Source organism: Pelophylax lessonae (genome assembly GCF_965119305.1).
Source record: "Pelophylax lessonae genome assembly, chromosome: 3".
In the NCBI taxonomy this organism is placed as follows: domain Eukaryota; kingdom Metazoa; phylum Chordata; class Amphibia; order Anura; family Ranidae; genus Pelophylax; species Pelophylax lessonae.
In genome coordinates, this window is record NC_138770.1 from 377,840,731 (window position 1) to 377,865,327 (window position 24,597).

General features: G+C 45.3%; 1 protein-coding gene across 1 annotated transcript; it reads right to left on the reverse strand.

Moving 5' to 3' along the window:
- Positions 1-3,080: 3,080 nt before the first annotated feature.
- NDUFAF4 (NADH:ubiquinone oxidoreductase complex assembly factor 4) lies at positions 3,081-24,001 on the reverse strand. Its single transcript, XM_082248880.1, has 3 exons — positions 23,844-24,001; positions 15,261-15,358; positions 3,081-3,506 (listed from the first exon to the last, which is right to left on the reverse strand). The coding sequence occupies exons 1-3, from the start codon at positions 23,977-23,979 to the stop codon at positions 3,210-3,212; spliced, it is 531 nt and encodes a 176-aa protein (XP_082105006.1). The 5' UTR covers positions 23,980-24,001; the 3' UTR covers positions 3,081-3,209.
- Between the last annotated feature and the right edge of the window lie 596 nt (positions 24,002-24,597).

Consider the following 24,597-nt stretch of genomic DNA (forward strand, 5'->3'; position numbering starts at 1 on the left):
GTACGGGCCTTAAGTTTTACCATGCACGATTGGCCTGTGACAAAAATACAGCCACACTCTGGATCAAAGTGGTTGCTGGAGCTTGTATCTGGAAAACCTAAGATGCCCCCACACCTCATCTGTCCTCTTGCTACTCTGTGAAGGGGATATGGGTGATCATGTGACAGTGCTGGCACCTTTTGATTGGTGCAGTACTATTAAATAAGGACAGGGAGAGACCCCAAAGCCTTATGTAAGTTCCAAGTTGGTTAAGAGCTAACACTGGGGTGTCTTTTCTGGTACCAACAGCTGGATGGAGGAGCAAGAGTGGGAGAAAGAGTATATGCATGTACAAAAAGAAAGGATCGCCATAAGCCTATATAAATTCCTGTTTCTGGTCTCCACAACAGAGCTGTGAAACAGAAGGTTCTGTGCACTCACTTCTGGGGAAAAAAAATATGTCTAGAAAGTGTTATTTGTTGATCTTGTTGCGGGGATAAGAGCGGATGAGGAGGGATGATAGTGCTGGAACCGTACATAGGACACAGCATCTGCACAGCCATCTTGGGAGACCAGCCTCCGATCTTTTTCGATTCCAGGATCCACACACTACCCATGTTTGGAAGCTTCCAAGTCTGCTGTCTCCCCACTGTTTTTTAGGTTTTCTTTCCGCTGGCAGCTTATCATCCTCCGATCCCTGTTCTTTAACAGCATGGTAAGTGTGTGGATCCTGGAGCCTTTAATCTCCCCACTGATGTTGAGCTACTGTTCCATGAGCTGACCTGCTGCTTCATTACCAGGTTGGACTTCACCTTCTGAGATGGAAGTGGATGCGCTTTTATTCTTACTATAAATTGAATGTTTTTACTGACATCGCTTGTGCTGTGTGATTTGTTTTTCTTGCTAAAATAATGTATATTGGTTAAAAAAAAAAAAAAAAAGTACTGATTGCTAATCATTCCATTAAACCAGTCAAAGAGTAAGAACTCTAGACTTCACTTTTTTATTTTAAGGGCCAGCTCTCTATAGTGTGCTACAGGCTCATTTTGCTTTTAGCTCCACTCAGAAAGAAAATGCTGCAAATAAGGATCATCCCAATGAGGAGTGCAAGCCTGCACTTTACTTCATACCAAGACACAGGTAAGCAGGACATGTCTTTAATGCAGTATTAAAACCAAAAGCAAACATTATATTGCAGCTGCTTAGGTTTCTTGTAAGCTGGCAAGTAAGTCTATTTTTCAAAAGAACAAGCTCTCATGAAAATGTATCAATTACAGGGAAGAGACAAACCATTTAAACACTGATAGGGGTGTTTAAAATGATCAGCTATTATTTATTTAGGCAAAACATTTATCCCACAGAAAAAAAAAGCTGTTTCTGTAACTACTTGTAAAGTATTAGTGGGAGTTTGGCTTTAAATTGTTGGTGTATTTAAATCTGCTAGTACATCTAACAGCCCCCTCCTCCCAGACTGACAATGGTACTGTCTAAAAGGTGCACTCATCCAGAGTGGGGGTGCTGTAATACAGGAAGTTACTGAGGAGACCACCAGGTGAAAACAGGAGAAAAAAAAAAACAAATGCAGCTACAAGATCTAATAATTGGTAGGCTGCAGAATATCACATTTTTGGTTTTGGGTTTAATACTGCTTGAGGTCATTGTAGCCGTATTGTTTATGTTTGTTTAGTTTTCTCTTTTTTTCCTTTGGCTTCGAGATTTTGTGTTTTTTTACCATTCTGCTAAACATTTTGTGAATCAGTACTGCTTGGACCTTGAAGAAGAGGACATACCCGGAAAGCTTGTCCTGAAAAATTGTATGTTAGTGCAAATAAAAAAAGTATCACGGACAGTACTCAATGGTCTCTGGGTTTATGTGCCGGTTCACACTGATGCGGCTGCGGCGATCGCATGTAATGTCGGAGCGCACTGTTCCTTCATTACATGCGATCGGCTGTGCGGTGCGAGTTTAGCCATATACTTTGCATGGCTGAGATTCGCACCGCACCCGCAGCAAAGATGCACAGGACCCTTTTTTGCAGCCGCATCAGGATCGGATCGCACAGCGGTTCACACTTGTGCGATCCGATCCTGTGCGAACTGCAAGATCGCACTGCGATATGCGATCAAACTTGGGATGTCGTTAAGATTACATTGACACCCCCAGCGTATCGCATATGGCAGTGTGAACTGCCAGGGGTGCGTTTGCGATGCGGGAACAGGCTGCGATTTCGCAGCCTTCCCGCATCGCATAAGTGTGAACCGGGGCTCATACTGCTCATGTTTATACTATTTATTTGTATTCCAATAGTAAATCTGATAAAATCAGATAGTAAATCTGATGCTGATAACAGAATAAAAATATATTTTTTTTTGCTAAAGAAGGCTAGTATAAACCTAACCTATGACATCATGATCTGACACAGAAAACCCAGCTGCAAGTCCGGGACTGCTTTGTCTCAAACAGTAAACTAGTGCTGTACCCTAAAGAGTTTGTTACCTCAACACTTCATATTCCTGATATGTGAATGCTGTACCATGTACCTTCATGAGAAAGTGTCCTGTTCTCTTTGTATTGCTTTCTTTATGTAAAATATCTGGTGTTCCTGCCAGTCCCTCTGCTTTCCTATTAAAAACTGACCACACTAAGACGGGGAGCACACTGTGGTCAGTTCTCTAGCTATGCTGGGAACTCAACCTGTTCTCCTCCAATCATCAGACTTGTCCTGACACGCCCCCGCTGCACAGTCATTTATTGGGAAGCTCAGTGTACTGCTGCTTCTCTCTCCCACCCCCACACCTCTTATTGCAGCTGAGAACAGAAGGAAAATGATAAAAAAGAAAAAAATAGGTATTTATATTTTTTTGATATCTATACAAAAATATTTTGCCTTTCGTTTCTATTTTAAAGTGAATGGGTTGTTTTACAAGGTGATCGTTTACAATAAGCAGCAAATGAAGAAATGAAAAACGTATTACCATCATTGTTTACTGCATATGGTAAGCATTCAACAATTCAGAACTCAGAGATATCTTTAAATAGAAAGTCTTTGTCCATATATTACACACCCTAAGTGTTACAAATTTATCATTTACTTGAACTGTTAAATAATTCAGAGTTTCATTTATAAACCTGCTTTCAAAGCAATATTCAAATCCACATTCAAAATATTATACAGTAACAAAACAAGCATGAATTCCACGAGAGTCCTCCAGATAAAAGGGCATCAGCCTTACTTGTCCTCAATCTGTTCTTTCTTTTTTAGTGTAATGATCGTCACGTCAAAAGGTTTAAAATGTTCCAACAGGGCCTTGGTGTCTTGAATATCTAGGTTGTATTCTTTTGTTATCCTCTCTGCAGTCCATGTTTGTGGAGATTGTTTGTAATTGTTAAGCATGGTCAGAGCCTCAACAATACCAATTTTACCCTTGGGAATGCTTTCTACCTCGATGTTCAGAAAAACATTGCTTATGGTCTGCTTTGGAGCTCTGAACTCCTCTGGTGCAGGAAGTGGAACTTCAGGTTTCACCTAATTTGAGAGACCAAAGAAAAATGTTAGGTGTTCTCATCAAGTATTGAAATCACGTCACCAAAGCAGACACAACACGTAATAGAAAACATGAACTTAATTTACACTCAATATCATTTGTACAGTAATACGATTTTCACTATTAGCAGTGATTCTCAACCTCGCATATGGTGTTCATAAAAACCTCTCACTACTGGCACTTTTCCACTGCAAGTACCGACTCGGCTCCACTCGGCCCTGCTTGGCTCGGTTTGGTTTTCCACTGCATGGTACCGCATGGTACGGTGTGGGAACGGTTCAGTACGGTTTGCTTTTCCACTAAGTAGTAAGTGGGTGGGATAACAACGATTCTCTGACCAATCAGTGGCTAGTAGTAACAAACAGTCAAGGCTACATGCAAAGGATTGTGGGATATGGTACCGGTACGGCCCTCTTGGAACCACTACTGAGGTGGTACTGTTTAACCACTTTACCACTAGAGCATTTTGCTGTCTTACGTCTGAGCCACTTTTTGCGATTCGGAGCTGTGCGACTTTAACTGACAATTGCGCGGTCGTGCGATGCCATACCCAAACTAAATTTACGTCCTTTTTTCCCACAAACAGAGCTTTCTTTTGGTGGTATTTGATCACCTGTGCGATTTTTACTTTTTGCGCTAAAAACAAAAAAAGAGCGTAAATTTTGAAAAAAACAACAATATTTTTCACATTTTTTTATATGAAATCCCCCCCCCCCCCAAAAAATGTAAAAATCAAAATTTTTTTAAATTTTTGGCCAATTTGTTTTCTGCTACATATGTTTGGTACAAAAATTCACAATAAGCGTATTTTGATTGGTTTGCGCAAAAGTTATTGCGTTTACTAACAAAGGGAAAGATTTCTGTCATTTTTGGTGTTCTTTTTTTTAACGCGTAATGGCGGCGATCTGCGATTTTTTTTTTGCGGGACTGCGACATTGCGGCGGACAGATCGGACTCTTGACTGACATTTTTGACACTTTTGGGGGTACCAGTGACATTACTGCAGTAATCAGTGCTATATATATGCACTGTTACTGTAAAAATGACACTGGCAGGGAAGGGGTTAATTTTATTGGAGAGGGAGGGGTTAATGTATGCCTGGTGCTTACTGACGTGTGGGGGGGGGGGGGGTGACTGTGTGAGCCAGGGACAGATCGGAGTGTTCAGCTATGCTGAACACTCCGATCTGTCACTTGGGAGATCCGCCCGCTTGTGTTTACACAGGCGGGCGGATCTCCACACTAGATCCCCGACGATCAGGGCAGGAGCAGCGGCGATCGCCGCTGCTCCTCCCCTGGCCCGACTCCCGCTGTGACTGAATACAGCGGGAGCGAGCCTCCGGCGGCGCGCGAGCGCCGCCCACAAGGGGGAGTGTCTGACGACGTAGGTCTACGTCGTCAGACGATAACGAGCCACTTTGCCGCAGTAGTACTACGGTACTCAGTGGCAAAGTGGTTAAGCGAGCCGTACCATTCAGTTCCATGTAGTGGAAAAGCGCCGCCGTACCGTACCGTTCCAACACCGTACAATGAGGTATCATGCAGTGGAAAAGCGCAAAAGCGAGCCGAACTGTTCGGTTTCATGCAGTGGAAAAGCGCCATAGGTGTATCACCTTATTTCAAGTACCACTAAAGTACACATTGAAGGTCAGTAAAGTACCCACTCAGATTTCTATGCTAAAATGCCAGTCTATTTTGTTTCAGAAGTACTAAAGAAAAATTTTAGGCCTTTCCTGGCAGCAGTGTTTTTCATTCGGAAACATGTGTATATGTGCTCACTAATTCCAATCACACTAATTCACAGTAAATCGTGCAACCAACGTGCCAATAGTAATAGATGACACAAACGTACTTACCGTATGTACAACAACTTAAATCCACCTTAAATAAAAAATAATAAAGTGCAACAAACATGTACATTCAATGTGCAAATTCATAGTCCAATATTATATAAGCATGTAGCCAGTAAAAGTCCTTAATAATATTCAAAAAAGTGCTTCTGCGCCAAAGTGCTGAAAGAATCTAAATTCCCCATAAGAGCTTGCACTTACCAGATGATGTGGACCCCTTAGCAATATAGCATGTGGGTCTATCAAGCTTGTTATGGTAAACGGAGACTGGGTCACTTCCTATACATCCTTACAAGACCATGACTCATGAATGGGAAAGAGGATCCAAAATAGTGTAATACCTCCTTTTTATTAACCGCTTAAGGACTGTTTTACTGTGGCAGGCAGCCCCTCCGGGGGAAACTGACGTAGTACTATGTCGGTCGGGCACCTGGTGCTAGGGGGAGAGCGCAGCTCCCGCCCCCATTCGGCAGCGGGGAAGCTGATGCACGGGTCAGCCTGACACCCGCGATCGCTCCCCACTGAGAGAGAACAGTCGGCTGTTGTAAACAGAGCTGACCATTCCTCTCCCTGAAATGATCACAGAGCTCATGTGATCATTCTATATAGGATCACATGTCTTTATGGTCATTTCAAAAGCCACGCCCCCCACAGTTAGAATCATTACAGTAACAGTGCATATTTTTAGCACCGATTACTGTAGTAATGTCACTGGTCCCCCCAAAAGTGTTAAAAATGTCAGTTAGGGGTCCAATCTGCCCACCGCAATGTCGCAGTACCGCAAAAAAAAAAAAAAAATCGCAGATTGCCACCATTACTAGTAGAAAAATAAATAAAAATGACATAAATCTTTCCCGTAGTTAGAAGACCAGATAACTTTTGCGCAAACCAATCAAAATACGCTTATGCGATTTTTTTTTTTTTTACCAAAAATATGTAGCAGTAAAACTGCGGCGGGTGGTTGGGAAGTGGTTAAGCTATTGTATTCTGACAGCGGGGAGACTTCCCTGCCATCAGAATACACGGACCAGCATGGCAGGCTATAGATTGACTTCTGTACAATCTTCCTTGTCCATACATGGATTGAATATCATCTGTGCAAAACCACTGCACAGAGCAGGTAAGTACGACCTTTTTGTTAAAAAATTAAAAAACAAGACTTTAGTATCACTTTAAGGCTGGTGCACACTAAGAAAATTGGGCAAATTACTGTCCGGTTTTCCTCGATGTTTCACAGAAAGTCAGAACCGAGGAAGGAAATAATGTACGAACATTCTCAGATGACAACGATTTTTTTTTTTGTTGTTTCTGATCATGCGCAGTCTTTTGTATCTGATTTTTTTCCTACGAAAATGGTACACAAACAAAAATCATTTGTGCTGTTCACGTACAAGAAAAATTTGAGTTTGTCCCTTTGGAAATTTTCGAAAAGTCTGAATCAGATGTTGAAAGCTGTGTACACACTATACGAAAATCAAACGATCGTGCCTCAAATTTTCTTCCTATTTTTTCATAGTGTGTAATCCTTTTTAGTGCGATGCAAAATTATGAGGCAGCTAACATAATTAGTTGTTTGTCCTAAGGCTGGCCATACATTATACAATTTTCTTTAGATTTACCTTCAACTATGTAGTACAAAGGCCTGCCTTATAGAATACAAGTGAAAGTGTTGTTTAGCTTTGACCTCATATTATGTGGTTTTTTGGTAAATCTAACAGAAAATTGTACAAGAAAATTGAAGATGTATTGCCAGCCTTAAAGTGGAGTTCCACCCATTTTTGGAACTTTAGATCTTTGTAATCCCCTTTAAAATGGCTTTTACCAATGGAAACTTTTTTTTTTTCTTTTTTGCTAGTAAATACCTTAATTTTGGCTTTATTCCTCCTCTCCTCACTTCCTGGTCCGATCGGCGATGACGTCATTCGGCGATCCGCAGTGTCTGCTGGGATGTATTCTACTTGCAGTAGCTGTATCTGTACTGAGCCGTGCCTGCCCCGCCTCCGCCCCGCCTCCTCTCATTGAATTGCATTGTATGAATGTATTAAGGCTGTTCTCTGCCCAGCCTCCGCCCCGCCTCCTCTCATTGAGTTGTATTGAGAGGAGGCGGGGCGGAGGCTGGGCAGAGAACAGCCTTAATACATTCATACAATGCAATTCAATGAGAGGAGGCGGGGCGGAGGCGGGGCAGGCACGGCTCAGTACAGATACAGCTACTGCAAGTAGAATACATCCCAGCAGACACTGCGGATCGCCGAATGACGTCATCGCCGATCGGACCAGGAAGTGAGGAGAGGAGGAATAAAGCCAAAATTAAGGTATTTACTAGCAAAAAAAAAAAAAAAAAGTTTCCATTGGTAAAAGCCGTTTTAAAGGGGATTACAAAGATCTAAAGTTCCAACCTATTAAAAATGGGTGGAACTCCGCTTTAAAAGGCATCTCCCTCCTCAAAAAAAAAAAAAAAAACAACACAAAACTTGTTTTAAGAAGAAAAAGTTAAGAGCTTTGCTTTTTAGAGCCTCTTGCAATGCATCCTGTACAGCACGCCAAGAGTGGGTTGGGGGGGGGGGGGGGGGTAATATAGTCAGTGAAGTGCACTGCCTGAGTTTCCTCCAAAAGCTTAGTCATTGTTTTAATGGCATTCATTTCCTTGATTGGAATCACTCCCATAAACACCTTAAAAGAAAAAAGGTATCCCACACACCAGTAGGTTGTCATTGTGCACTTCATGGAGATGAAAGAATTCACCAGACCTGATATTAAGAGAGCATTGGGTGGTTTTTTAAAGATAATCCAAAATAAATTAAGCTTCCAAAGGGCTCCGAATAAGTTAGTGGGTTGTTAAGAGTGATCTTTATATCAAGAAGTGAATGATCTGAAACAGATAGGAAAGAATATTCAGTACCTTATTTTATAAAAGGTTGCATCTGAAATTTTGCTAGAGCCAGGTCAATACATTAAAAAAGGGACATATGGAAGTTCCGAAAACAGAAAAATAGTTTTGTGTTAGGGCATCAAACAGCATGACCTCTTTATTGAAAGAGCCAAGAGATGTTTGTTGTGGTACTGCCAGCAGAGGAAGCAAGAGAGGTTTATCCAAGTTGGGTTACTAAAATCATCCACTACTCATAAAAAATCAAGGTGAAAATGGCAATGGTATGTAAGACACACTGGATATGTAAAATCTTTCAGTGTAAGGCTAGGTTCACATTACTGTGTCTGTAACGTGCACATAAATCCTTGCATTGGTAAATGTGGCACATCATGATGCATGCCAAACTGCATGGTCCTCCAGAACCATGTGGCTTAGTGCGGCTTAATTTAAAAAAAAATAAAAAAAACCTTCAGTCCTGATTGAGGAGGGGGGGGGGGGGGTGGAGGTCTTATCTTTCCTTATCCTTTTCTTTCTTTTAACTACTTCTATCATTTCCAATTTTGACCTGGACTTTTTTTCTGTACATTTAGGAGTGGTCTTCAAGGTTGCCTTTAACCTGGTCCACACTTGGAAATGTGGTGTTCTTTGGATTGGCATAGACAAATTTGATCCAACCATTTACTTTGCAGGAGCAGTCTTCGTGTCAGCAACCTCAAATATTCAATGTTATACCCTGCAAGGCTACATGTTGTTGCTGACGACAGAGTGCGCTTTTTTTAAGACCCTGATGCTGCAGTGGCTTGGATGGATGGACTTCCGTGAGTCTGCTCCCCATTGCGCCTCGGATACACCTTGTGCCCTCCCACGCTGCAGTTATCCCCTTGCTGTACCTGCCTTGGACTCCCCCCGCTCCTCCGGATGGTGGCTTCGCTGTCTGCGGTGCCTTTATTTTTTCTGTGGACATGCCTCCCTGTTGCAGGATAGCAGGTCTCCTGCCTGGCTGTATTATCCATCATCCTCATGAACATGCCTTCCTGCTGTAGGATATCAACTCTCTTGCCTGGCTGTACTTTCAATCCTCCCTAAGAACATGCCTCCTTGTTGCGAGATGTCAGTCTCCTGTTTGGCTTTACACTACACCTTGTTTGGGATGGGCATGTCACATATTCCGCTGAATGGCTCCTACTTACCTGAGTCTCCTCCATCCCATATGTGTGGGACACCAATTATTTGCTGACCGGGATGCCTCAAGCTCACGCTACTTCTATGTTTGCCACCTTGAATGACTACGTTCTAGGGCTCCTCCTTTGGAGAATGTTCGCCCCCTGCTCCCCCTGTTTCGGTTGCTGATACCTATTTCAAGACCGGTGCCCCAGCTGGTGTGTCGTGGCCCCCGGTGGCTCGGGTCACCCTGCTGGAGTCTTACATTTGTGCCTTACTGTTTGTACATTTGGTTACTGTTTGGGGTTTATGCTCTCACGTGTTGGGGTTTGTGTGGAGCTGGGCGGGTTGGGGGGGTTATGTATTTGGGACTTGTATGCTCCTGCTCATGTTTTTTTTTTGGGTTTACTATGTGTAGCTTATTATCTTTTACAATGCACAGCGAGATTTATTTATGGCTTATAGCTGTTGCCTGCTCTGGGGGTTCACGCACTTCCCTCGCCTAGTTATTTTGTGTCCGCATCGCCATGGCCCCCTTAAAAATATCCCCCCCCCCCCCGGTAATGTTCGGGGTGTGCGGGACAAGATTAAACGGTCCGTTGTTCTTTCCTATCTGAAAGACCAGCGTGCCGATATAATGGTCCTGGTTGAAACACACGCAGAGGGTCAACTTTTGCAAGCCCTACGCCGCCCATGGGTTGGTTGGTCCTTTCACGCCACTTACTCCTCGTATTCTAGAGGGGTCTCCTTACTTATATTCAAAAATACTCCTTTTCAGACAAGGGAGGTGCTCACGGACCCTCAGGGTAGGTACGTTCTTGTGCATGGTGTGATAGGTGGTCGGGACATTCTGATATTAGCTTGGTATGTACCGCACCCGTATGCTGCCTCACTCCTTACGGTGGGATTTGACTTCATGGCCAGGTTCCCTTCTGTTCCCGCAATATGGTTGGGGGACTTCAACATGGTCTCTAATCCTGTATTGGACAGGCAGAGCCCTTCCTCTGTGTGGACTGACTCGGGCCCAGACACTAGATTTAGTAGATTACTTACAGACTTTGACCTAGTTGATACCTGGAGATGTTTATATCCTACAACCCGTGCCTACTCCTGCTACTCAGCGACTCATTCCACATTGTCCAGAATTGATTCGATTTGGCTCTCCCACTCCCTAACGCCTGGTCTGAGGGCTGAGGGGTTCGGGCCCCGCTTGCTCTCAGATCAAGCCCCATACTGGATTTCGCTGACCTCCTTTCCTGACTCTCCTCGGGGCCACTGGCGCCTGAATCCTTTCTGGCTTTCAGTGGTCCCGGGGTTGGACGACCTCAAGAGGGAATGGAAGCACTTTTTTGACACCAACGTCCCTACGACCTCTCCTTTAATAGTGTGGGAAGCGTTTAAACTTCATGCTAGACGTCTATTGTCAGAGCGCATCTCCAGGTTCAAAAAGTCCTCTAGATTGGAATACTCCTCGGCGGAGCGTCAACTTGAGGCGCTGGAGAGTCAATACGCTCTCGCGCCTTCCCCAAAGTTGCTCGCTGGTCTGAATCTTCAGACCAGGGCAATGGAACAGCTCTGCCGGGAGTGTGCCAATCGTAAGCTCTTTTTCTGCAAACAAAGGGCCTTTGAATTTGGAGAAAAGGCGGGCAAGCTCCTTGCGTACCTGGCACACCTCCAGATAAGCCCCGGGAGCCCCTTCACCGTTTTGCAACTGGGGATCCAGCGGATCCGGCTGCAGTCGCGGAGGAGTTCGCCTCCTTCTTTAGCGATCTCTACACGTCCAAAGTGCACTATTCCCAGCACGATCTGACAGCTCTACTTGATTCCATTACATTCCCCACTCTATCTGCCGATCAGGCCTCTGCCCTTGACGCTCCCTTATCGGTAGACGATATTACCAATGCCCTTTCCTGCTTTGCATGGGCTAAGGCACCGGGCTCAGACGGGCTCCCGGCCGAATTTTACTCCCAGTTTACGGAGGTACTAGCCCCCAAACTCCTTGGAGGTTTATAACGCCATGTTCGAGGCAGAGGATGTTCCTCTGTCTATGGGTGAAGCCCTAATTGTTCTCATCCCCAAGCCCGGTAAGGACCCTAAATATACAGAATCTTATCACCCCATTTCGCTCCTCCAGTGCGATATTAAAATCCTAGCCAAAATACTGGCCCTAGGCCTTAACAAGGTTATCCACTCTCTCATACACCCAGATCAAACGGGCTTTATGCCCTCTAAGAACACGGTATGCAACACCCGGCGCTTGTTCAAGAATGTACAGGCAACACATGATTCTGTAGGCACGTGGGTCTTGATGTCCTTGGATGCCGCCAAGGCCTTTGACTCTGTGGAGTGGCAATACTTATGGCAATGCCTGAGATGCTTTGGCTTCGTGCCTCACTTTGTGAAGTGGCTGACCATCCTCTACCATCGTCCCTGTGCTCGGGTGGTGGCGAATGGTCATACCTCTAGGTCGTTTCCTCTTTCCAGAGGTACTCGACAGGGATGCCCGGTTTCCCCACTTCTGTATGCCCTTGCGGTCGAGCCCTGCTATTGATGGACTTCGCCGAGGTGACCATGCTGATAAAATAGGTCTATATGCGGATGATATGATCCTTTATTTAGCTGACCCTGGCCCATCTCTGGCAGCAGCCCTGGACCTCATTACTACCTTTGGTAAGTTCTCGGGTCTGACTATTAATTGTGACAAATTGCAGATACTGTCTTTAGACGTGTTTCCCCCGACTAGGGAACAGGCCCTCTTGCCATTGCTGCGTGTTTCTACCCTTAAACATCTTGGTGTGCACGTTACCCGTAACCTCGCGGACTATATTTCCCTCAATATTGAACCATTAAACATAAAACTCAGATTTGGTCGCATCTCCCTATCGGTGTGATGGGTCGTGTGAACTTAATCAAGATGATCCTCCTACCCAAAATCCTTTATGCCCTCTGACATTCTCCTACTTACCTCCCCTATAAATACTTCGCGATCCTTGAGCGCCTACTGAAGACTTTTATATGGGGCATGAGTAGGCATAAGTTAGCCTGGCGCCATACTCAAAAGCCTACTAAGATTGGTGGCCTCGCCATTCCTGACTTTGGGGCATACTACCTCGCATCTCAGCTGTCCCATTTTTATCATATCAACACTCTGGAAGCTTCCAGATACATGGCTTTAGCTTGCTCTCCTGCCATTGCCTTGGGCCCTCACCCCTTCTGTGATATTCTCAGGGAAGGGGGGTGGACCCTCGAATTCCCTGGTGCCGTGTCCCGTCTCCTCTCACTACAGGAGGATATGGGATTTGGCCCTTACTAAAACGGGTGACCCCGTATTCCAAGCTAATCCCCTGTGGCATAACCGACATCTGCCTGAGCTGTTTCAACCACCGGATGCTGGGTTGTGGATGACCAAGGGGGTTCTGTATCTCTCCCATGTCCTACGGGAGGGGGCGATTAGACCCTTTTCTCAGTTGCGGACCGAATTTGACCTCCCTCCTACCATGTATTACCGCTACTACCAACTCCGGCATGCTCTCCATACCCAATTTGGATGTCATTACCCGGACTGGCCCACGATAGACCTTCTGGACGTACTGACTGGCTCTGATTCCCGCAAGATCATATTTCTCCTTTATGACATGCTGACATCCAAGACTGTTACAATTCTGGCCTATAGCATTCGCCCTCGCTGGACCACGGACGCAGGGGTCCTTGACGATGATGACTGGAATGAGGCCCTTGAAACCTGTACGCTTGTCTCACCTAAATTGTCCGACAGACTAACTCAGGTGTACATACTTCATAGGGCATATATTTCCCTAGACAGGATAACCAGATTTGACCCCTCCAGAGATCCCACGCGTCCCAAATGTCTATTATCCCCGGGTACGTTTGGGCACCTGATGTGGCACTGTCCCCATATCCAGGGATTCTGGGTACAAGTCATACCGTTCCTCCACAACCGCATGGGCGCTCCTGTCTCGTTGGATCCCAAGGTCTGTCTCTTGGGAATATTCCCCGATGAGGATGTTGATAAACACACCGCTAAATTTCTACATGAAACCCTCTTTAGTGCTAGAAAACGAATCGCTCGTACCTGGATCCAACCTACATGGCCTGATCTGGCTATGTGGAAGGCGGACGTTAATCAATCCCTGCCCTATAAGAAAGTTATCCACACTCGTAGGGTTTCACTTGGCCGCTACCATAAAGTATGGGACAGGTGGCTAAATGTCTCGGACACCTGCTCCCCTGGCTGAGTGTCCTTCCTGCCACTGGTGCCCTATTTGACTGTGCTGCACCCCGTATGTCTGTCCCAGTTTCTTGCTCCACGCAGTTGTTATATGTGGGTTTGCAATGCATAATGTTCTGTGTCCATCTACTCTGGCTGCTTTTGCTTTTATGTGCATACGATATTTTGTTTTCCCTGATTGTTAACTTTTTTTTTTTTTTTTGTTGCTCTTGTACTACTGCCTTCTTGTTGTTCCGTGTACTGACTGTACCTGTACTTACCTTTATAAACCCAATAAATGTTTGTTTCCAAAAAAAGAAAAAACAAATGGAGGGCCGGGTTGGGGAATAGGAGAGAGCAGATCACCCTGGTAGGATCTTGTTCTTCTGGTTGATTTTTAAAATATGCACTGTGACTATACTAATGACATTGGCTGGGAAGGGGTGAAACATCTAGAGCGATCAAAGGGTTAACTGTGTGCCTAGTCAGTGTGTGTTGCTTTCACTAGGGGAAGAGATCAATTCTAGTCCCTGCTTTGCAGGAACACAGGATCGAATCCCCCTGTCAGAACTGAAATATGCCTTGTTTACATAGACCTATCTCAGTTCTCTGTGTATTGCCAAAGATCAGCGGGGGACGGAGAACATTCAGTGCCCGGCATCGACAGATTGCCTTCTGCTGGTAATTATCACAGCAGAAGCAGCCTGCCACAAAGGCGCAAGCGCCCCCTGTAGGCAGAAGTCCACAATCACTGCTGCCCTGTAGTAGTAAAATGCTATAGGGTGGTCAACAAGCGGTTAACTGGGTCAGATATATATATATATATATATATATATATATAAGATAGATTATTATTATTAACAACATTTATCTCTTTACAATGGCATCTAAAAGTGGGTGGGATATATTAGGCAGCAAGTGAATGTGTTGTCCCTAAAGCAGGGAATCGTTGACAAGAGCCAAATTGTTATGGCTAGATGACTGGGTCAGAGTGACTCCAAAACTCCTGGCTGTTCCTAGTCTGCTGTGGTCAGGACCTACCAAAATTGGTCCAATGAAGGAAAACTGGCCAACCAGGGACAGGGTCATGGGTGGCCAAGGCTCATTGATGAGGAGTGAAGGCTGGCCCGTATAGTCTGATCCAATAGATGAGCTACCGGAGCTCAAATTGCTGAAAAAGATAATGCTGGTTCCGAAAGAAAGCTGTCAGAACACACAGTGAATTTCAGTTTGTGTATGGCACCATTTGCTCTGGGTGCCCACGCTGACCCATGTCCACAGCCAAAAGTGCTTAAAATGGGCACGTGAGCATCAGAACTAGACCACGGAACAAGGGAAAAATTTGGCCTGGTCGGATGTATCACATTTTCTTTTACATCATGTGAATGTCTGGGTGCGTGTGCTTCAGGAAAAGATGGCACCAGGATGCACTATGGGAAGATGGCAAACTGGTGGAGGCTTAAAGGATCTGCTGCTGACGGCTTTGTACCAAATACCACAGCATACCTTTAGAAGTCTAATGGAGTCCATGTCTTGATAAGTCAGGGCTGGTTTGGTGGCAAAATGGGGACCTACTCAATATTAGGTGGGTGGTAATAATATTATGGCTGATTAATAAAGTTTACCTCAGGTAACGGGTCCATGGAGTCAACATAAACTTCCTTCAGTCGTGATAAAAGTCCATCATCCTTTTTGAAAACTTTTTCCTGTATTTCTGGGTGACCTAAAACAAAATGACAATTGTGTAAATTAACAAAATACGTTTTTCTCAAAAACTGACCATTTTTTTTCAATTGAAACACATACACTATATTGTCAAATGTATTGGGACACCTGCCTTTACATGCACATGAATTTTAATGCTATCCCAGTCTTAGTCTGTAGGGTTCAATATTGAGTTGGCCCACCCTTTGCAGCTATACCAGCTTCAACACTTCTGGGAAGGCTGTCCACAAGGTTTTAGGAGTGTGTCTATGAGAATGTTTGACGAGAAGGCCTGGCTCGCAGTCTCCTCTCTAATTCATCCAAAAGCTGTGCTATCGGGTTGAGGCCAGGAATTTGTGCAGGCTAGTCAAGTTCCTCCACCTCAAACTTGCTCATCCATGTCTTTATGGACCTTGCTTTGTGCACTGGTGCAAATCATTTGGTGGAGGGGGGGTTATGATGTGGGGTTGTTTTTCAGGGATTTGGCTTGGCCCCTTAGTTTCAGTGAAGGGAACTCTTAAGGCATCAGCATACCAAGACATTTTGGACAATTTCATACTCCCAACATTGTAGGAACAGTTTGGGGATGGCCCCTTCCTGTTCCAACAGGACTGTGTACCAGTGCCAAATGCAAGGTCCATAAAGACAAGGATAAGCCATTTTGGGGTGGAGGAACTTGACTGGTCTGTGACCTCAACCGGATAGAACACCTTTGGGATGAATTAGAGTGGAGACTTTGAGCCAGGCCTTTTCGTCCAACATTATTGCCTGCCCTCACAAATGCGCTTCTGGAAGAATGGTCAAACATTCCCATTTACACACCACTAAATCTTGTGAACAGCCTTCCCAGAAGAGTTGAAGCTGTTAAAGCTGCAAAGAATGGGTCAACTCAATATTGAACCCTACAGACCAAGACTGGGATGCCACTAAAGTTCATGTGGGTGTAAAGGCAGGCGTCCCAATACGTTTGACAATATAGTATATATATATATATAATTAAAACTTGCATATAAATATTGTAGATCACTCAAAATATAATACCTTTTTATGGGATATATTTATTTACAGTGTGCTAAATCAAAATTGACACCAATTTTCATGAACAGTTTAAAGCATATCTAAGCATAAAATTAAAAATTTTTTTTTTTCCTATATTAATTTACACATCATATTTCAATAATTTCCAGCCTACCCCTATTAATCTAAACAATTGTGAAGTGTAAACTTAATTTGTGAAGTTCCCCACACATTTAATTCTGTAAGTAGGCACTGCTGCGTCACAGAATTAACAGAGCCTGCCTTTTGAACTACAGAGGTGCTAGGAGAAGTATCATGCAGTACCAGGTTAAGTTACCTACAGTATATTTGGGGGTTGCATTTTTTGGCTATACAAGCTTCTGTCTTTGTGTGTTTCTGGGCTTTAAAAACACAGGGGGGTGATGTTCGATAAAATTTTTTATCAGTTTTGCTGACAATCTAGCCACATAATACAAAACACCACGTGTTCTGCTTTTCCTCCCTCTGTACAATGGTCCCATATCTTTTCTGGATCTTGACAAGTTGCTGGTGACTTTTTTGGTTCACAATTTGGACAGATAGGAAAGCAGAGTACCAAGGGCTAGAAAGAGGTCATCTACATCAAACAGGGACAACTAAAGCCCCGTACACACGTACCGATGGTCGGCTTACAAATGTTCCTCTTTTCTCCCCGGGATGTCGGTGTCTGCTGAAAAGTGCAAAGACAGCACAAGGACAGCACAAGAATTTTGTCCGCCGACTGCAGAAGTGATGTCATGTAATGGTTAACTTTCCCTGTGTTTTCTATTTTCTGAGCATGCCCAGTCTTGCAAATCTGCGGTCTGTCGGCCGAATTGTGTACTGACAGGCGAACAATCGTCCGTTCTGGTGTCGGCATACAAAAATTTTCATGTTTGCAAGAAAGACTTTTGTCCGCGGATTGTGCGCAGACATCTGTCGGAGGCACCATACTAACACGCGTACAATCGGCAGATCCTTCGTCCACCGACGTTTGTATGCCGACGATCGGTACGTGTGTACGGGCCTTAAGCCTTTAACAGGGTCAGGGGCCCCGACAACATCTGTCACCCACAAGCATACCCCATATATTTGACAATTCAAACTTTCAGTCTTGTAAAACGAACACCTGTCCCAGACTTTAACCCCTTGGAGCCTAAACCTTTTTCTGACATGTTGCTTACAAGTTAAAATCAGCATTTTTTACTAGAAAAAATACTTAGAACGCCCAAACATTATATATATATATATATATATATATATATATATATATATATATATATATATATTTTAGCAGAGACCCTAGAGAATAAAATGGTGATCGTTGCAATATTTTAAGTCACATGGTATTTGCGCAGCAGTCTTTCAAATGCAATTTTTTGGGCAGAAATATGCTTTCATGAATTAAAAAAACAAAACAGTAAAGTTAGCCCAATTTTTTTGTATAATGTGAAATATGATGTTACGCCGAGTAAACAGACACACTTTAAAATAGCGCACACAGGTGGAATGGCGACAAACATCGGTACTTAAAAATCTCCATAGGCAACACTTTAAAAAAATTAGTTAAAGAGAAAGGCTTGTGCTAGAATTATTGCTCTTGCTCCAACGATCGCAGGGATACCCAACGTGTGGTTTGAACACCGTTTACATATGTAGGCGCAACTTGCGTATGTGTTCGCTTCTGCGTGCAAACAGGGAGGGACGGGGCACTCAATTTTTTTTTTCTTTATTATTTTTACACTGCCCGTTTAAAAAAATAAAAAATGGGATCACTTGTAGCCTCGGTTTCCACTAGTGCGGCTACGAAGTCGTGCTACTTCTAGCACGACTTCGTAGCGAAAGTAAACTGCGGCTTCAGTTAAACTTGTCCCTCATATATAGAGGGAAGTCGCACTGAAGGCGGCTCAAAAGTAGTGCACGATCTACTTTTGAAGTCGCCGCAACTGAAGCCGCGGCAGTGGAAACGTGCCCCATTGAAAGCAATGGCTTTTGACTCGCTGTGCGACATGACATGTGTCAAGTCGCACCGCAAGTCGCACTAGTGGAAACCGAGCCTTATTGCGGTCACAAGAAATGTAAACATCACATGTGACAGTAACAGGCAGTGACAGATACTGTTTATGGAAGGATCTGGAGTTTAAAAGACCCCAAATCTCTCCTTTGCACTTAAAAGCATTCAAAACGCCAAGTGGCTGTTTTAAATGCTGTCATTTTTTTTTTTTTTTAAATCTGGGGCCTTTAATGGCCTGTCATGACATAGCTTCTGAGCTTTTACATCGGAGACCCGATCAAGGCCGAATCCGGCTTAGTTTGGGTCTTCTGCCAGCCAGCAGATGGGAGGGCGAGCCGCGGAAGACGGCCAGAGGGGGGTGGACTTCCCTTTCGGGTCCTTGTAATGCTGCATCGGTTGTCATTACAACAAAGCCGACTGTCGGCTCTAAACAACGGTACCAGGGTGATGCCTCTAGCTGCAGGCATCACCCCGGTACAACCCCCTGAAGCCAAGGCAGCATATTTGCGTTCCGTCGGCGTGAAGGGGTTAAAAGAGATGTATGCGTTTTTTTGTCTTTTTATAAATCATGCTTACCTAGGTGGATGCCGATGCTGCATCTGTCCTGTCCCACACTAAGGGCTAGTACACACTATAGAAAAGCAATCTGGATGCATTTCTGCATGCAGGTTTTTTCAGACGTTTCCAGGGATTTTGGATGCGTTTTTGATGCCTTCCAGTGCATTTTCCCCCTCTTTTTCTTCACCTTGAAATGCGGACATGTGTGTTTCAGTGCGTTTTTGGTGCATTTAGGTGGATTGCAGCGCTTTTTGATGCGTTTTACAGCGTTCCAGTACAGTTCAGTTCAGTGCAGAAAAAATGCAGCATGTTCTACTTTTTTTTCTGGAACGCACAAGAACTGACCGCACTGGTGTGAACTATGCCACTGGAAACCATATGACCTACTAGCCCTGCATTTCTGATGCAGAAAAAAAAAAAGAATTGCACTGGACTGCATATGGTATGAACCGGCCCTAACACTGAGAACCGAGCGATCGAACACCACCGACCGCTGGTGACTGTCAGTCACCGCTCTCTGCTTGACCCCCACTCCTCACTCACTAGAGCGCTGGGCTGTGGAGGGGTTGGGAGCAGCCGTCTCAAGCTCTCAGTGGCTCGCTGGGAGGCTGAGCAGGGTGCTGGTCTAGGCATGTGGGCTGATCCCAAACACATGGTCACGACCTTTCCTGAGCCTGGACCGGCTCTGAGACACCAGCCGAAAGCGGGCTTCTGCTGTCTGCTGAAAATGGGTCACAGGAGAGCAGAATGATGATCCACAAGAAGTACAGCCAAACAAGCTTTGGCTTGAAGTTTTCAAAGAACTACCATGGTGCTGTGGAGCACTGTGGTAGTTCATGTATGCTTTCTGTCAGATTGTATCTGCTTACCTGTAAGGGCAGTGCTGTATTTTGGCCTAGGCCAACAAGGCCCAGGCCTAGCGCGGCACTTTGCAGGGGGGCAGCAAAAAAGCTGCCCCCTCCACCTGAGACTATATTGGCCACTGGTTGCTAGAGCCTCCTCTCCCACCCCCCCCCCCTCTCTCTCTCACTCCTCCCTCTCTCACCCCTCCTCTTTCTCTCCCTCTTTCTCTCTCAGCCCCCTCTCTCTCTCAACTCCTCTCATCCCCCTCTCTTACCCCCCTCTCTCTCTCTATCTCCCCTCCCTCTCTTTCTCTCTCATCCCCCTCTCTCTCACCCCCCCTCTCTCATCCTCCCATTCTCTCTCTCTATTCCAGCCTCTCTCTCATCCCCCCTCTCTTTCACCCCCCCCCATCTCTCTCTTTCATCCCCCCCTCTCTCTCATCCCCCCTCTCTCTCTCCCTCACCCACCCCCATCTGTCTCCCCCACCCCCTCTTGTGAGATCTCAGGGGTTCATGCTGGGACTTGTAGTCCTTCAATTTTGGAGGGAGTCACATCTGTTAAAAAGGAGTGGGGCAAATTTACATAGGAGGGGGGCACCCAATTTTAGTCTTGCCTAGGGCAGCACAAAACCAAAATACACCACTGTATAAGGGATGTAAAGGCAAGCAAATATGTTGGCAGATCTGCAAAAAATGTGCATTTATTATTTTTTTTCTCAACTTATGATTGAAAGTATTATAACTGATTCTAGCAAACTAATACTATGCATGTGATAGAGGCAAAGGGGGAGATTTACTACAACTGGAGCACACACAATGCGGAGCAGCTGTGCATAGTAACCAATCAGCTTCCAGGCTTTATTGTCAAAGCTCAAAGGTCCTTTCACAAGGGCTTTCCGCCCGGGGGACTTAGTTTTGCTTAGCGGGGATCGATCCGCCGATCCCTGCTAAGCAGGCGGATGATAGGTCAGTCTCCGCTCTCTGTGCGGAGACAGACCTGTCAGAGCCCCGCTCTCCTCTATGGGAGATCGAATGAAAACTGACCGCCCATCTGTATTCATCCTATCCGATCCGCCAGACAGATGGAAAATAGGGTTTCCATCCGTCTGGATTTCACCGACAGGATTGGATCGGATAGCAGCGGGTGTCAGCAGACATGTCACCGCTGACATCCGCTGCTCCATAGGGGTGCATGGAGCGTCCGATCAGGTCCCTCCGTGTGAAAGGGGCCTAATGGAACAAGCTGAAGTTAGAAGCTGATTGGTTACTATGCATAGCTGCATCAGATTCTATGTCCAGTTTTGGTAAATTTCCGTCGGCCCTCGTTCACATCGAGCCAATTTGATATGCGAATTGCCATGTCAAATCATAGCCTATTGCTGGCAACGGCACCATCCGGATCGGTGTGACGCCAACATTGTAGCGCAGCAACGATTCTCAAAAGTAGTTTTTGCACTACTTTTGGCGACTTTGGGGGCGATTTCAATAGACATCCGTGTAGGAACCCGCACAGATGTCTGTCAAATCGCCCCAGAACTCACACTGACATGCGGGTTTGAAATTGTGCAAGTTCAGCTGAACTGTTGGAGCCCTCAGTGTGAACGAGGGTTCCAACTGTTCCAAGGTAGGGTTGCCACCTCATCCCTTTAAACCAGGACACATATTAATTACACAGGTTCTGAGGCTGATATAATACACATAAGGCACTAAGTGAGTTTAACCACTGCAATACAGGCCACTTTCACCCCCTTCCTGCCCAGGCCAATTTTCAGCTTTCAGCACTGTCACACGTTGGATGACAATTGTGCGGTCATGCAATACTGTACCAATATGAAATTGTTATCATTTCTTTCACACAAATAGAGCGTTCTTTTGGTGGTATTTAATCTTGTCTGGGTATTTTTTTTTAACTAAAAAAAAAAAAAAAAAAGACAGAAAATTTTGAAAAAAAAAAAGTTTTTCTTATTTTCTGTCAGTAAGTTTTATAAATAACTAATTTTTCTCCTTCACTGATAGGCTGCACTGATGGATACTGATGAGGTGGCACTAATGAGGCACCACTGATGGGCAACACAGATGGGCACTGATTGTGGGCACTGGTTGGTGTGCCTTATGGACACTTTTTTTACTTTATTGTAATCAGGACACTGATGATCAGTGCCCTGAATGACCTGTCCTAGACTCCCCTTTGAGGAGGAGCCGCTGATCGGCTCTCCTCGCCACACACTCTGACAGTGTGAGACGAGGAGCGTCGATAAACGACACTTCCTCATTTACATGTGACCAGCTGTGATTGGACACAGCCGATCACATGGGTAAAGAGCCACGTCATTGGTGCTTTACCAAGAGATTGGGGTCACGCTGTGTCCTAGGAACACGGCGCAGCTGCGATCACCAACGCTGCGCACCCCTGCAAGAGTGGCCATTCTGGGGCGCTCTCATAGGACGTTCTCCCTGAACGAGAGCCACACCATAATTTGATGGTGGGTGGGCGGCAAGTGGTTGATTATCACCTTAACCACTTACTGCAAAGTGACGCAGGGCTACGTTGGCTGACTTTGCGGTGTTATACCAGGGTGATGCCTATAGCTAGAGGCATCACCCCGGTACCGTTGTTTAGAGCAGGTGGTCGGCTTTCTGGCGGTAACAACCAATGCGGCTCGGGAGCTGCTCGGTTGTTACCCCGGCGAGCGGGAGGGGATGTCCCCTCCCGCGGCTTTGCCCGGGTCTCCTGTCCCACCGGGAAACCCGAGCACCCAGCCGACACGTCCGCCGGCTGGATGGAATCCCGATCAAAGACGGAAGCGGCTTCGATCGGGTCTCCAATGACGTAACCCGGAGGTGGCGTCCATGACGTCACGTCCGGGTTACTTTACTGCTAAAGGCGGCAAATTTAAAAACCGAGTGTACTCAAAAATGCAGTTTGTGGCGTTTTGAATACAGGGAAGTGTAGTGGAGGGGTCTAGGGTCTTTTAGACCCTCGATCCCTCCATAAAGAGTACCTGTCACACATATTGCTGTCACAAGGGATGTTTACATTGCTTGTGACAGCAATAAAAGTGATCAGATTTTTTTTTTTTAAAAAACCTGTGATAAAGTTAAAAAATAAAATAGAATAGAATAATTTTAGCCGCCCCCATCGCCGCTAGCTTGCGCACGACAGAAAACGCATATGGAAGTCGAGCCGCGAATGCAATCGCTGTTCAAACCACACATGTGATGTATCGCCACGATCGCCAGAGAGTGAGCAATAATTTTAAAAAAAGAGCTACACTCTAACTCTAAACTGGTAACCGTTAAAAAATTTTAAATCGTCGCCTATTGAGATTTCTATTGACGATAGTTTGTCGCCATCCCACGGGTGTGCGCAATTTTAAACCGTAACATGTTGGGTATCTATTTACTTGGTGTGACATCATCTTTAACAATATACAAAAAAGGGCAAACTTTACAGTTTAATTTTTTTTTAAATGCAGTGAAATGTGATTTTTCATAATTTTTCCAAAAAAAATGGTGTTTTAAAAACCGCTGCGCAAATACCGCGTGACAAAAAATATTGCAATGACCGCCATTTTATTCTCCAGAGTCTTTGCTAAAAATATATATAATGTTTGGGGGTTCTAAGTAGTTTTCTAGGAAAAAATACTGATTTTAACTTGTAAACAAAAAGTGTCCGAAATAGGCTTGGGGCTTAAGTGGTTAATCAGCCTCAGAAGCTGTGTAATTAATATGTGTCCTGGTTTAAATGGATGAGGTGGCAACCCTATCCAAAGACGGATCCTGACATGTTCCTTGGAAATAAAGAGCACCAGATAAGTATTCCCTATTTTACAGCATTAGAACTAACAAGCACCTTGCATGACCTCCAACACCAACACTGCTCAGTCAGGACTTCAACTCCCAGCATGCCCTGCAGATTACACAACTACTTCCGGTGACAGCGCACGTTTCTATTCCCCTTCCAAGGGCAGCGTGCAGAGTGATATAACGCAGGAGAGCAGCATTCTCCCAGTCATACGAAGACAGATGGATAACAAGAGAAAAGGGTGACTCACTGGAGAGGACACCGGCCACTGTCTCTTTGGTGCCCGGGTGCATAGGCGCAGGGCTGGGCTTGTCCTTCCCGATGAGCCGGTGAGCTCTGCTCTCCACATTAAAGTTCCTGAATGCTCGGGTCAGCGTGGCTCCCATGTCTGCCCTCTCTCATCACAGAACTAGCTGGATACACCGGTGTTCCGTGAGAATTACCTACCCGTGAGAAAAACCTACCCCTCGTCACTTCCGGTTCACGGCACTGTATGGAATGCAGCGGTTACATTAAAACAGCGGGGCTGCAATACGAATCATCTCCGCTCCTGTGCCTGTCACTTCCCTGCTCTCGGCAAGTAAATATAAAAGCGGCTGGCGTCTCTGTGATTTATGTTTACATACACCCGCCGCCGCTTTTATATTTACTTGCCGAGAGCAGGGAAGTGACAGGCACAGGAGCGGAGATGATTCGTATTGCAGCCCCGCTGTTTTATTTAACCGGCGCGTGGGTAGGTTTTTTCCACGGTACACCGTGCTATTTGCATACTAGTGCGCATGCGCACTAGTCTGCTCCTCTGTTGTCCCTTTAGGTATCCGGCCCTGTGAGCATGCGCACTGCTGCGCTGCTCAGCTGTTCCTGGCCGGAAGTGACGAGGGGTAGGTAAAACTCACGGGGTAGGTAATTCTCACGGAACACCGGACATCACAGCGTGACAGCCACCAGTGTACGCTGCTATCGGCTCTCATCTGATTGGCTGCCCTCAGCAGACTGGAGTGTGA